The following is a 12,616-nucleotide window of genomic DNA, read 5'->3' as shown; positions in this document are numbered from 1 at the left end:
GCCCCGCTCGCCGGTCCCTCAGCACCATCTCCCCGACTCCTCTAAAGAGAGGTCAGCTGCTTCGAAACTGGATTGTGCTGGCAAAGATTAGTTCCCTGCAGAGACTGGGCAGGATGTCTCCCGGGCGCGCAGTGTGGCCGCTCAGGCCACAGCCCCCACTTGTCACTCCGCATCCTTCCCTGTGGCCGGGAGCCCTTCCTCAGGGTCCATTACCGGCCAGCCTTCCTTCAACAGAGATGCGGGCTCAGAACCAACGGGTGTGTGGGGGGTGAGGGGCATGAATATGCCTGTGTGTCTGCAGCGATGTGTGTACCTCAGTTTCTGTTCATTGCGTTTGTCCCAATCAGATGTAATTTTCTGGAATCACCTCCACTTTGATCTACGGTTTGATAGATAGCCTCAGGCCGCTCCCTCGCTATTTATGTGGGTAGTTGATAGTTGTTTATTTCCATTTTCTATTCTTCAGCTCATCTATGCCTTCCCTAGTTAGCTTCCAGAATGTTATATCTCTAAGAGAGGGAGCAAGCCTGTCTCTGATTGGGCAGTTCACAGAGATTTTCTTAGGATTTAGAATGGAAATCCTACCATGTTAGGTGAGGGGGTGTTTATGGGGCTGGCCGGGAAACCATTACATGTGGCCCTCATGGCTGAGTCACAGAATGAATAAGTGGTGTCTAAATTAGCAGCATTTTAATGGAGACAAGTTCTTGATCCCTACAGGGGAGAATAGGAGTTCTAAATGAAGCTAATCTGATGTTTGTCAGAATTTGTAATGAAAATTTAACAGCATGTTTGCGTAGATCGGCACCAAATCCAAACATACTTTAATACCCTTGCAGCATACCAATGACTGCAGTGTCTGTTGTTTGGGTTATTATAGCCTGCTCTCTTCAATTATTCATTTGCTTCTCACTGACACCCGTGCTGCAGATTCTATTTGGAAATTATTTAAACCAGTTGTGAAGGCCTAGGCTGCTTAGATGGGAGCGTGAAGGGCGGAAATGTGTGCTCATTGGCCACCTTCTGCCCCAGATCCAGCCCTGGGTGTGCCCTCTGTCAGGAGGCAGGGCGGGATCAGCTCATACGAGAGCTGGAAGGATCCTGGAAGATCGTAATTTTTAGAAATAACAGGAATCTTCTTCCCCCGAAGCAAGAAGAAGCAGGTAAGAACCAGTCTCTGCCGGGCAAATGTGCCGACTTGGAAGTAACCTGGCCCCAAAGACATATTCAGGCACCCAAGACACCCTTTAAGGCCCTCACTTAGTAATCACTGCATGAGTGTGGGAGGTCCCTTGGGACAGGCCACAATGGTGGAAGATGATGGAACACCCATCTATCTGTATGGGGTGCCTGGGGTCGGAGAGTAGGACAGAGCAAAATTCTGAAAAATAAAACCTCCCCCTCCTCCTCCCTCCCTCCCTCTCTCTCTTCCTCTCTCTCTCTCTCTCTCTCTCTCTTCTCTCTCTCTCTCTCTCTCTCTCTCTCTCTCTCTCTCTCTCACACTCACACACACACACACACACACACACACGCACTTTTCTGTTGGTTCTGAGCCTGCATCTCTGTTGGAGAAAGCGTGGCTGTGGCTGTGGCTGTCAGGAAGGGACAGTGAGGAAGGGGCTCCCCACACTGTGAAGCCAGGACCCCTAGCTCCTGGGATGTGCAGCATCTAGAAGAACTGGCCCCTGAATGAACGACTAGATCTTGCTCTGGGGCCTGGCACTGGGTAGGATCGGTGTGGGCCTGAGCCCGGCGGGCCTGCTGGCCTTGGGGACGGCTTGTGGCACAGGAACACCGGTTCTTTTGTGTGTGGCGACATCTAGTGGCTAGTCACGTGTCTTCCACGCTGTCTTTCGCAAGGAGAGCGCACACTGACCATATTAGCCCTGGGACACGGGGCGGATTGGAGATTTAATCCTGGGAGCCTCGCTCCCCGTTTGGAGGAACGTGGAGCATTTCAGATGTCCTCTGGAGAACACACAGGCCACAGCACGCCAGCTGCTCGGGAACGAGAGTCCTTGGGGAAAGCTCAGCCTGGTTCTGGAGGCTGGGTTGGTACTTGGGCCTCTTTCACACGATGGCATTTGGCCCTAATTGGTGTGGATGTTAGAGGGATGGGGAAGCTGAGACACGGCAGGCCAGTCTCCACACTGCATTCAGCCACTGGCCGTATTCCTTAAGCTCCTCCAGGCGCGGTGCTGGGCGCAGGAGGACAGAGTGAGCGAAGCACACGTGTCCTGGCCTCCCGGTCAGGCTGGGAAGAGACAAAAGCAAGTGCTCCAACAAGGTGCTTTCAGAAAACTGGGACAGCCAGGGCTGCGTGACTGTAAGGGCTGGGGGTGGGGGGCAGACCCTGCTTTGGCTGTGCTGCCAGGAAAGGCTTCTGGGAAGGCGGCTTTGAGTGAGACGGAGGATGAAAGGAATCCAGTGTGGGCCCAGGGGGCACTCGGTGCAAAGGCTGCCGGGGAAAAGGGCTTCTTGGCATGTTCTAGAACCCGACTGGGGCCAGGAAGGCCGAGCGGCAAGGGGAGGAGGGAGGAAGGGGCAGGGCCGACTGTGCGGGCCTCCTGGGCTCTGGCAAAGGCTGTGGTGTTGGGGAGTGCTGTCATCTGTCCGGCTTTTTTGTAAAGATCATTTGGCGGTTGGGGGGGGAGCGGAAGGCAGTGAGAAGGGGTCAGCGTGAGAAGTGAAACCCGGAACCCAGCTTGCCCGCTCAGCTGTGCTGGGAAGTTAGGGTTGCCCCCTGCACTCTGCGCACCTGGCCCAGGGGGCGGCGGGGGGCTGCCTCTCATCGGAGACCATCCTTGAGGCGCCTTACCGCGCTGTCCCAGGGACCCGTTGTTAGACCCTCTTCTGCACCTGGAGGAGGGGAGGCGGGTGGACAGTTGACTGGGGAGCCTGGGGCTTTGGTGGCAGCAGGGAAGGCCCTGAAAGGGGCCCATGTCACATCAGGCACAGGGCCGCTACTTAAACCCCAGCTGGCCAGCCTTCGGCCCGTCGCGTGGGCTTTTAGGGCCAGGGCCTCGGCTAGGCTGTGGGGACCGAGCTGTTGGCGGGGACGTCCAGGGAAGCTGCTGTGCAGGCGCTGGCACATCTCTGAGTCCGCCCTTTGCACAGAGAGCCGCCTCCCCAGGAGGTCACCCTGCCTGGGAGCGCCTGCTGGTCCGGGGCTTGCCACCCGAGGGATGGGTGATGGTGCAAGGACTGTTCTTGGCCCACCCGCCGGTTCCCTCGGGCTCCGCGCAGCGCCTGGCCCTGGGCTGCCCAGGCTCCTCCCCCACCAGCTGCCGCGTTATTTCTGACTCGTCCAGGAGTTCCAGATCTGTAATCTAACCCCTCCAGCCCGGCTTCCTCTCCGCTGGCTCCTCCCCGAGGGGAAGCCCTGGGACTTCTCTCCTGGGACTTCCTGCAGGTCGGTCCCCGTTGCACCTGGACACAGCTGCTGCCTGCAGGAGCCGCCTGGGACAGGTGGGCTGGGCCTGTGAGGGTGGTGGCAGTGGGCCTGGGTCCGGGGCCCCGGAGCCCCGGCCCGCCTGTCCCCATCGAGGGACTCCTTGGAGCCCAGCCCGGGAACTGGCCTCTTGGTCTCGGCAGGGGCTTTGCCTGAGAGAGCGGCCTTGGGGCTTGGGGCTGGGTGCTGATCCCGCAGCTCCTCCAGCGAAGGTCTAGCCAGCTGCCTCTGATCGTGCCACTCCTGCTCCTGGCGGAGTTGCCTGCTTTGAGAGGGACACCGTGGGGGCATGTCGCCCATCTCTCGCGGCGGAAGGCAGAGCTGGCCAGGAGTCTGGATCACCTCGGTCTCCCTGGGCTGAACTCTGCCCTCAGCGGGGCTAGTGGGTCTCGGGAGAACAGGCAACTTGCCACCTGCTCTGGGCTCTCAAAAACAAGACCCTGCAGCGAAGTGGGCTGCCTGACACTCCCACGAAGCTCCCTGTCTCTCTGGGCAGTCTCGTCCTGACACCCCCGTGCTTCTCGCTCTGCAGCAGTCCCCAGAGCTGGCCAGGGGATGAACCGCGAGGGGGCTCCCGGGAAGAGTCCGGAGGAGATGTACATTCAGCAGAAGGTCCGGGTGCTGCTCATGCTGAGGAAGATGGGATCAAACGTGAGTGCCTGTGCGGGCAGAGCCGCGGCTGTGGCTCCCGCCTGGAGCAGCCGTGGTCGGGAGGGGATGCTGAGCCTGTGGTTTGGCTCTGTGGCTGGTTCATGTGGCACTGAGCCTGGGAAGTGCCGTTCCAGGGGCACTGCTGGGCATCTTCCCACCTCTGGGTCAGGTGGGTGAGTCTCTCGCCCAGGGAGCGCCCAGGGGCACTGGGCGGCACAGGCACGGAGAGGGCAGCGCTTCCCAGTGGCCCTGCGCTGCCCTCGAGCCCAGCCTCCGGTCTGCTCTGAGTGGCCAGGCTTCGTGGACCACGTTTCAGGGCTGGCAGGAGTGCTTGCTCTGGAGCTGAGGCGTCAGACCTCCAGGGAGCAAAGGAGGTGGCACCTCTTGGGGACCAAGCAGGCCTGGCAGGTGCCTTCAGAAGCGATGGTCGGCCCTCACCTGCCGCTCTCCCCTTGCAGCTAACGGCCAGCGAGGAGGAGTTCCTGCGCACCTACGCGGGGGTGGTCAACAGCCAGCTGAGCCAGCTGCCGCAGCACTCCATCGACCAGGGTGAGTGAGGCCCGGTGGCCACCCCCTTCCCAGGGACCCAGTGAGGCTCCTTTAGAAAGCACCGCTGCAGCCCTCCGGTGGTGGTGGGGGGTCTGTGAGAGACAAGGAGGGGCCACAGCTCCCTCCCCTCCACAGAGCTGAGCCCCAGGCAGAGCCGCATCTAGCCACGGAGCCCTAGGTCCCTTGCCTGGTCCCGGCCTGCCAGGACCCCTTTCTAGGCCTGGGGAAGGCAAGATGTGGAGGTGTCCGGGGCCCCTGTCGCTGCAGACGCTCTGATTGCTGCATTCTTCAACCGTCGGCCTGACGCCTGCCCACCCAGCCCCCTGCCAGGGGGAGTGGCACTGTCCTTGTGTGCTCGGACCTGGCCGGGTGCGGCCTACACAGTGGCTGGTGTGTTCCTGGCTGTGCCCAGAGGGGAGGCCCAAAGGCCCTGGAAGGCTCTGTGCCCCCGGGAGTTAATTCTTTTTTGAGTGCCGTCAGCTAATCATCATGATGGTAGCGGGGCATTTGAGTATATTGTCTAGTAGGTGTGTGCTAAGTGCCTGATACGTGTCATTTAATTTAAGTGTAGATCGCTACTATTTGTGTTACTTCCACTTAGCCGGCAAGGACACAGTTACTGCCCTTGGTCAGGCAGCCACTTACGAGGGGCCCCGGGTGCAGACCTGCAGCCGGATTCTTCATCTGGGTACTGGGTTCGCCACTGTCTGCCCTGGGGCAGCAGAGGCTGCTGGGCACTTACGGGGCTCCTCCTTTCTGGAAGCTTTATGTGACCCTGTAGCCCAGTCTCCCATCCAGCGCCTCCTTCCAGTTATTTTTTTTGTCCTTATTACACTAGTTTGAATTATTTGCCATAAAATGGTGTGGCACGTCCGATGTGAGGGGCTGCATAAGCCGAGTGCTGAGGGTCTGGCACTCGGCTGCTGGTCTTGGAGTTGCCCTTGTTCTCCTGGATGTCACAGGCTCTGCCCTGGCTCAGGGCCCAGGTCCCAGCTCTGACGCTGGGTGTGACCTGGCCTGTGCACCTAACTCAGCAGAAACGTACAGGACGCCCCAGTGGCTCAGGCAGCTCCCTGGGACAGCCGCTCGCCGGGCCACACGCACAGGGCAGCCTGTCCGGGGCCGCCTGCACTGTTGGTGGAGCTGGAAGGGGACATGGGTGTGGAGTCTGCCCTGGCCTCCTGGGGTACGCTTTCTGGAGCGCTCTCCTCTTCCAGGCTGATGGGGTTTCTAGCACAGACCCCTCTCCCCGTGTGGAACCACATCTGTCCAAAACCCTCACGTTTCTGAGTCCCTGGGCCTTACCTTCCCTCCCACCCTGGTCTTGGCTCACTGAGTTAACCTGAATTTGAGCAGGGGTGGTAAGAATGCCTCTGGTAGAATGTTCTTACTGGAAAAATCAAGAAAAGCTGTAGAACTGTGTCAGTATAGAAACCAACACATTCATCTCTCCCCCCACACCTACGCATGTATAGAAAAGCTGAAATAAAATACACCAGGCCTGGCCGGTGTGGCTCAGTAGTTGAGCATCGACCCATGAACCAGGAGGTCATGATTTGATTCCCCGTCAGGGCACATGCCCCAGTTATGGACTTGATCCCCAGTAGGGGGGATGCAGGAGGCAACCGATCGATGATTCTCATCATTGATGTTCCTATCTCTCTCTCCCTCTCCCTTCCTCTCTCTGAAAACAATGCAAACTTTTTATTTTTATTTATTTATTTTTATTTAGAAAACACACTAGGCTGCTAATAGAAAATTTTGATAGAGGGTAAAACTATATAAGGGACTTTCACTTTCCAAGTCACACATTTTTGTAATGCTAATTTTTTAACATGGCCCACACATTTCTTTTGTAATAGGGAAGTTTAAAAAAGTGTTTTTATGAGAACTCTTTACCTCGCTCAGCTAACCCAACAATTGAGAATGAAGTGAGCTCTGTCGAGTCACTTGAGGAGATCATGGTGACCTCACCTGGCCCGAAACTGCTGAGCAGTCAGGAGTGAGTCATAGGTGTGTGGTGTGACCATATGGGCCCCAGAGCCTGGGCCCTCCGAGTGCGGGTCGTCCACGGACCCAGGCTGGCCTCAGCCACCTCTCTCTCCGGGAAGCAGGCTCCTGGAGCTGAGCCTGGAGCCAGGGGAGAACCTCGGGGAGGCTGGTGGCAGGAGTGGCTCTCTGCTGCCGGGATGTCCTGCAAGTGGCCCCTCACTGCCACGGTCACTCTGACCTGAGCCTCACGGGAAGGCATGCGCTACGGAAAGCCCAAGGATTCCGGGACCTGAGTTGGAGAGGGGAGGGTGGCTGTGCCTGGAAGAGCCTCACGGCATGCTGTTACTTCTCAAGACACCACGAACACACACACTGGCAGCCAAACAGCACCCAGCCCACCCCTCCTGCTGTGCAGCGACAAGCCTGAGAGCAGGACCTTCCATTTCTGCCCTCCCGTGGCGCCAAATGGCTGTCGGCTAAAATTCTAGTCTGCCTGCCTTCTCCATGGGCAGAGCCGACCTCAGCTGATGCCACGGGGCATGCTGCTGTCAGAGGCTCCAGTGCTGCCCGGGTGGCAAAAGCCTGGCTCACTGCTTCCTGTGCAGGGGCCCCAGCAGGAAAGACCCCCAAAGGCCTAGGAGCAGAAGCCTGGTGTGAGTGCCTCCTGCCACGAGGTGGCACTGTCTCTCAGCAAATGCCCCTTGCTCCCTCCTGGGTGTCTGCAGCCTCTTACTGTTCCAGCTCCCCTCAGTAGGGGGCCCGAGATCACCCCACCAATGGATCTGTGCTTGGCATTAGTCCTGGGGTCCTGCCCACAATCTTTAGGCCCACAAACGCTTCCCCTCTGCAGCTGGAGGGGGCTGGTACCCGGGGCGCTGCTTGCCCTCCCTAGACCCAGGGAGGAGAGTGAGCTGGGCAGTCTTTGCCCCCTGTAATCTGGCCCCTCGTGCTGCACCCAGGCCTCCCAGCCTCCCCCATGCCCGCTCTCCCCCTGGTGAACTTGTATCCAGTATCTGCTGGGCCCAGGCAGGTGCTGGAGACCCTGGAGCGTGGGCCCGCCCCTGAGGCCTCACTAAATGGTTCCAGCAGAGGGTCCCGGTGCCCCCCAGTACTGGACTGAACAGTGGACATGCCTGGTCTGCTGGTCTGAGCCTGAGAGTGGAGAAGTGGCTGAGGTCAGCCTGGGTGTCCCATGGACAGCCCGCACTCAGAGGGCCCCGATTCCGGGGCCTATATGGTCACACCCACACGCCTATGACTACTCAGCAGTTTCTGGCCAGGTGAGATCATCATGATCCTTCTAGAAACCCTGCTTTTCCTCCTCGTCTTCCATGATATACACCTCTCTCCCCCTCCCCCAGGTTTCTGCCTCTCTGCTCATCCCCTTGGGAATGCCCTCGTTCCCTTTGTCATGCTGGTCTTCTCTGTATTCAGTCCTCTCAGCTCTCAGACTCCTACCTTCTCTTTGGGAGTCACATATGCTGCGGTGACTTCCACAGACATGTGCCCTCAGCGCAGACCCCGCTGCTGACCCGCCTGTATGCAGCTCCTCCTGACCACCTCACCATGGAGGTCCCACACTCAGCAGGTCCAGATTCATAACCTTCCCCCCCATGTTCTCAGCCATGACAGATGTGTCCTCCTCTCTTCCCCAAGTATCTCGAACGCTACCAGCAGCCTTAATGCTGCTCAGATCTGCTTCATCTTCTCCATCTTGGTTTGAACACCCCTTTGGTCTGAGCCAGTATTCATTCTCGTCTCAATTACTGCAAAAGCTCCTAATTGGCACCCTGACGTCTCACTTGCCCCCCACAGTGCATTCTCTACCCCCTGGCAGAGGGATTTTGAAGGCCATGTCAGCAGGCCTCCCCCCACTTAAAACCTTTCAGTGGCTCTCTGCTGCCTGAGGTGGAAGTCCAGCCCCCTTAGCATGACGAGCGAGACCCCCTGCCAGCTGCATGACCTCAGGCACCGTAAGCTGCCACAGGGAATGGCTCTCAGCTCCTGTCTCGGGCCATGGCTGTTCACACCTTTCTGCCTCTGTGTTTGCCTCTCGGCTACCAGGAGCCCAGGAGCCGGACCCTGACCACCCCCTCCCTCCCCGCCTCCCACAGGCCAGGCCCTGACCACCCCCTCCCTCCCCTTCTCCCGCAGGCCAGGCCCTGACCACCCCCTCCCTCCCCGCCTCCCGCAGGCCAGGCCCTGACCACCCCCTCCCTCCCCGCCTCCCGCAGGCCAGGCCCTGACCACCCTCTCCCTCCCCGCCTCCCACAGGCCAGGCCCTGACCACCCTCTCCCTCCCCTTCTCCCGCAGGCCAGGCCCTGACCACCCTCTCCCTCCACTTCTCCTGCAGGCCAGGCCCTGACCACCCTCTCCCTCCCCTTCTCCCGCAGGCCAGGCCCTGACCACCCTCTCCCTCCCTGCCTCCCGCAGGCCAGGCCCTGACCACCCTCTCCCTCCCCGCCTCCCGCAGGCCAGGCCCTGACCACCCTCTCCCTCCCCGCCTCCCACAGGCCAGGCCCTGACCACCCTCTCCCTCCCCTCCTCCCACAGGCCAGGCCCTGACCACCCTCTCCCTCCCCGCCTCCCGCAGGCCAGGCCCTCCTGTGATTTCCATCACACACGTACTCTGTACTCGCTGTGCTGCTCACACACTGTTTCCTGGTCTGCCTCCCGACCAACTCTGAGCTCCTTGAGCCTGGGACTGTGGCTTCCCTTCCTGTGTTTGTGGGGCTGGGAGCCTGCAGCCCCTGAGGAAGGCAGAGACATGGAGCCAGTTCTCTGAGCACTGTCTTCGGGCCCCTGAGGGTGGCCAGGCGGACCTGACAGCCTGACTTTGAACCAGAGGAAATCAATACTTTTCTGAGAAGGTCGCCTTGCTGAGAAGGCCCAGCTGCAGCTTCCAACGCAGGCGCAGGCGGGACAATGCGAGCTCACTCCTTTCTTATTGCCAGCGCTGCTCCCTCCATAGCACAAGCTGACACCTTTCCTGGCTATAAAATAACGCACCGTCAGTGCAGGAGACCAGGAAAGACAGAAACAGCTTGAAGGATTGAATCCTATTACATAGCCATCATCACTCTTACCTTTTGTTAAATTTCCCCTCAGCCTTTTAACAATATGCATCTATTTCCACCCTAAAGTTGGGACCTTATACTGTAAACATTTTACTATCCATTTTAACATCCAGTTTTTTACTTATGATCCTTTTACAATGTTTTAAACAATTCCCAAGAAAACTTGTTAGCAATTGCATAATATGCAGCCACATGGCTGTGCCCTATTTTTTGACCGATCCTTTATTGGTGGGCATTTGTTTCTCATTTTTGCTGTTAATCACAACAGCAGACACTTACCGAGGTCCTCCTCTGAGCCTGGTTTCTTGTTGAGGGTTTTCCCAGAGGCCTCTTCACTTTGAGAAAGAGACAGTGGCTGCAGAGGTTAAGTAACAAGTCCAAGGCCGCAGAGCTGGTCAGCGGGTCCAGGGTGCGCCACATGTTGACTCTCCTTATGTGTCAATCTTCAGTTATTTTAAGAGAATTCGAGGAGTGGCTTACAGGCCCTAAGCGTTTCCAAGCAGGGCAGTGTTTTACCTGAGAAACAGGCGTGACTTGGCAGTTACCGTGGCATTTCAGGAGGGCCAGGAAACACTGGGACGAGTTTTCCTCTGCTTCGTTATCCCGGGCCCTGCAGGCCTTCGAATGTACGGTTCTCGAGAGCTCCCGTCTCTTCCTGCCCCGGCCCCGCGCAGGGAACGGGGCCGCAGCGGGTGCCCATCCCAGGCCCCCAGCACAGGGCAGAGGCCCCTCTGTGGCCCGCCAGCTGCAGAGCTGTCATCCTGGTGCGGGCTTCGTATGGGCCCTTGCCCAGGGGTCCGGGGCTGTGAGGGACCCAATTTGCTAGGAAGCTCTTGTCCTTGTCCTCCCCTCTCCTTGGCCTGGGAGCTGTGGTGCAGGCACAGTGGCTCCTCACGGCTGTTCCAGCCTCATCGGATCACACTCTTTCTGCAAGAGACTTTCCAGGGAAGGTCCCCAGCCTGGAGCCAGCTAGGCTGTCCCAGGCTCTGCTGGCTCCCGCCCTCAGAAGCCGAGGCTGCTGGCTCAGGGCATGCAGCCAGAGAGCCCAAAATAGGTCATTTGATCGCAGGGTCACACGGAACCCAGGTAAAGGAGCTGTGGTCACGGTCACGGGCAACAGCAGGGAGCCAGCAGCTCCGAGGGAGTGGCCCACCCCTTGCATGGCCCTTTGCAGTCGGTCACCCCACTTGGCCCTCTCAGCAGCGTCAGAGGAGGTGCTGACACCGTCTCCATCTTACGGCCAGCGTTCTTCCTGGAACCCTCTCGCACTCCTTCCCACCTCTGCTCTCTCACCTCCTCCATGCAGCCCTCCCTGCCTCTTTTGGGTCATCACTGCTCCTCCTCTCGCTCCTGAGCCGAGTCTCCATAATCACACAATCAGCGCTGTGCGCAGCCCTAGTCCAGCTTCGGGCCTACAGCTGGGCTTTGCTGGATCCTTGCGTGGACCGGGGCTTCTCCCAGAGGCACTGGTAACAAGCTCAGGGCTGAAATTACAGTCAGGCCCCGGGAGGACTCACTCTATGGACGGGAAGCTAATCTGCTTTAACTTTAATCAACGCTTACATGAGAATTACCTGTGACCTAATAATAAAAAAACTGAACCCAAAAAATTACACATACATTGAATCCAACTGAAAAATCAACCAGAGGGACTTGGTAACTTGTGTTACAGAAAAATAAAAATCCAAGAAAGGGTGAGGAATGCGCTGAAACGCAGGCCGCTGCTCAGTTCCGCATTCTGGTTCCGGCCGGCAAAGGGCGGCTTTGACCTGCCTTTGCAGCGTCAGGGCCTGTTGTGTAGAGCTGAGAACGATGCCCGTGTGCAGCTCCAATCGGCCTCCGGACACCCCGTGAGAGGTGACCTCTGCCTTGGACAAGAGCACCAGGGGGCCGCTCTCCCGGCGATGGGACACTGCTCATGTTAGCCCACGGACCTGTGTGCCACGCACGTGCTGTTTGACAGCCCCGCCCTCGAGCTGCTGGTCCAGCAGGGCAGACACAGGGCAAATGTGTGAAGAACTTTGGGCCACAGGTCACAGGATGGCTAGTCCCCAGAGAAGGGCACCTCGCTAGGAAGCCACAGAGAAGAGGCGCCGTTCGCCTGGGCCTGGAAGGATGCGTGGGAGTGTGTACATGGGAGACTAGGGGAGGATGTCACAGGGAGCCCCGGGGAGGATGTCACAGGGAGCCCCGGGGAGGATGTCACAGGGAGCCCCGGGGAGGATGTCACAGACCCAGGGAGCCCCGGAACCTGCCCAGCGTGCGCGAGTGTTGAGTGTCTACGTGTCCCCTCAGAGACTGGCGTGGCAGATGCCGGGCGGGTGGTGAGTGGCCAGAAAGGCAAATGGGCTCAGGACGGAGTTTATTCTGAAGACTGCAGGGGGTCACCACGGCCTGAAGGGGAGCTAGCCAGGTCAGTTGTCCTCCATTTAGGGTGAGCGCTGGGGACAGGTCATGGGGCAGAAGGCGAGGCAGGGAGACAGCTGGAAGGTCACAGTGATGGCCGGTGCAGTGATGTGGGACATTGAGGACCGAGAACCTGCAGGCTGGGTGAGCAGGTGGGGATGGGATCTGAGACCGAGGTCCTGGTGGATGAGACAGGGAGGGGAGCTCTGAGTGGGAGGGGCCTGTGGGTGTCCAGGAGGGGTGGGAGCAAGGTCAGAGAGCAGGTGCAAGGTGGGAGCAGATGGAGGACTGGGTTTGGGTATTGGTGAGGCATGGGGTCAGGTGAGGTTGTCCAGGGAAAGCAGGCAGGGTGAGGGCAAGGGGAACTCAGTGAGCACAGCACGGAGCACAGTGGGAGGACCCAGGGCAGCTCTGGGAGGGGCAGGTCCGCAGGGTCACTGTCAGGGTTCCCTGGGCTTCTGATTAAGAGGCCAGTGGTGACTTTTCCCA

The 12,616-nt window shown here is 58.7% G+C and overlaps 1 protein-coding gene across 4 annotated transcripts in view; it reads left to right on the top strand.

The window, feature by feature from the left end:
* The window catches only part of CTNNBIP1 (catenin beta interacting protein 1), a 62,410-nt gene that overhangs the window by 25,193 nt on the left and 24,601 nt on the right, over window positions 1-12,616 (top strand). For 3 of the 4 annotated variants that reach the window (XM_054721095.1, XM_054721092.1, XM_054721094.1), the window contains 2 exons: window positions 3,984-4,102; window positions 4,561-4,651. In XM_054721095.1, the coding sequence (XP_054577070.1) occupies window positions 4,007-4,102; window positions 4,561-4,651 (187 nt within the window). In that variant the 5' untranslated portion in view covers window positions 3,984-4,006. Of the gene's footprint in view, window positions 1-3,340; window positions 3,469-3,983; window positions 4,103-4,560; window positions 4,652-12,616 lie in introns of those variants that run through there. The other variant, XM_054721091.1, reaches the window with a different exon arrangement.

The sequence above is a fragment of the Eptesicus fuscus genome, chromosome 9 (genome assembly GCF_027574615.1).
Source record: "Eptesicus fuscus isolate TK198812 chromosome 9, DD_ASM_mEF_20220401, whole genome shotgun sequence".
In the NCBI taxonomy this organism is placed as follows: Eukaryota; Metazoa; Chordata; class Mammalia; order Chiroptera; family Vespertilionidae; genus Eptesicus; species Eptesicus fuscus.
The sequence above is the reverse complement of the archived record's forward strand: the minus strand, read 5'-3'. Positions and strand labels throughout refer to the sequence as shown.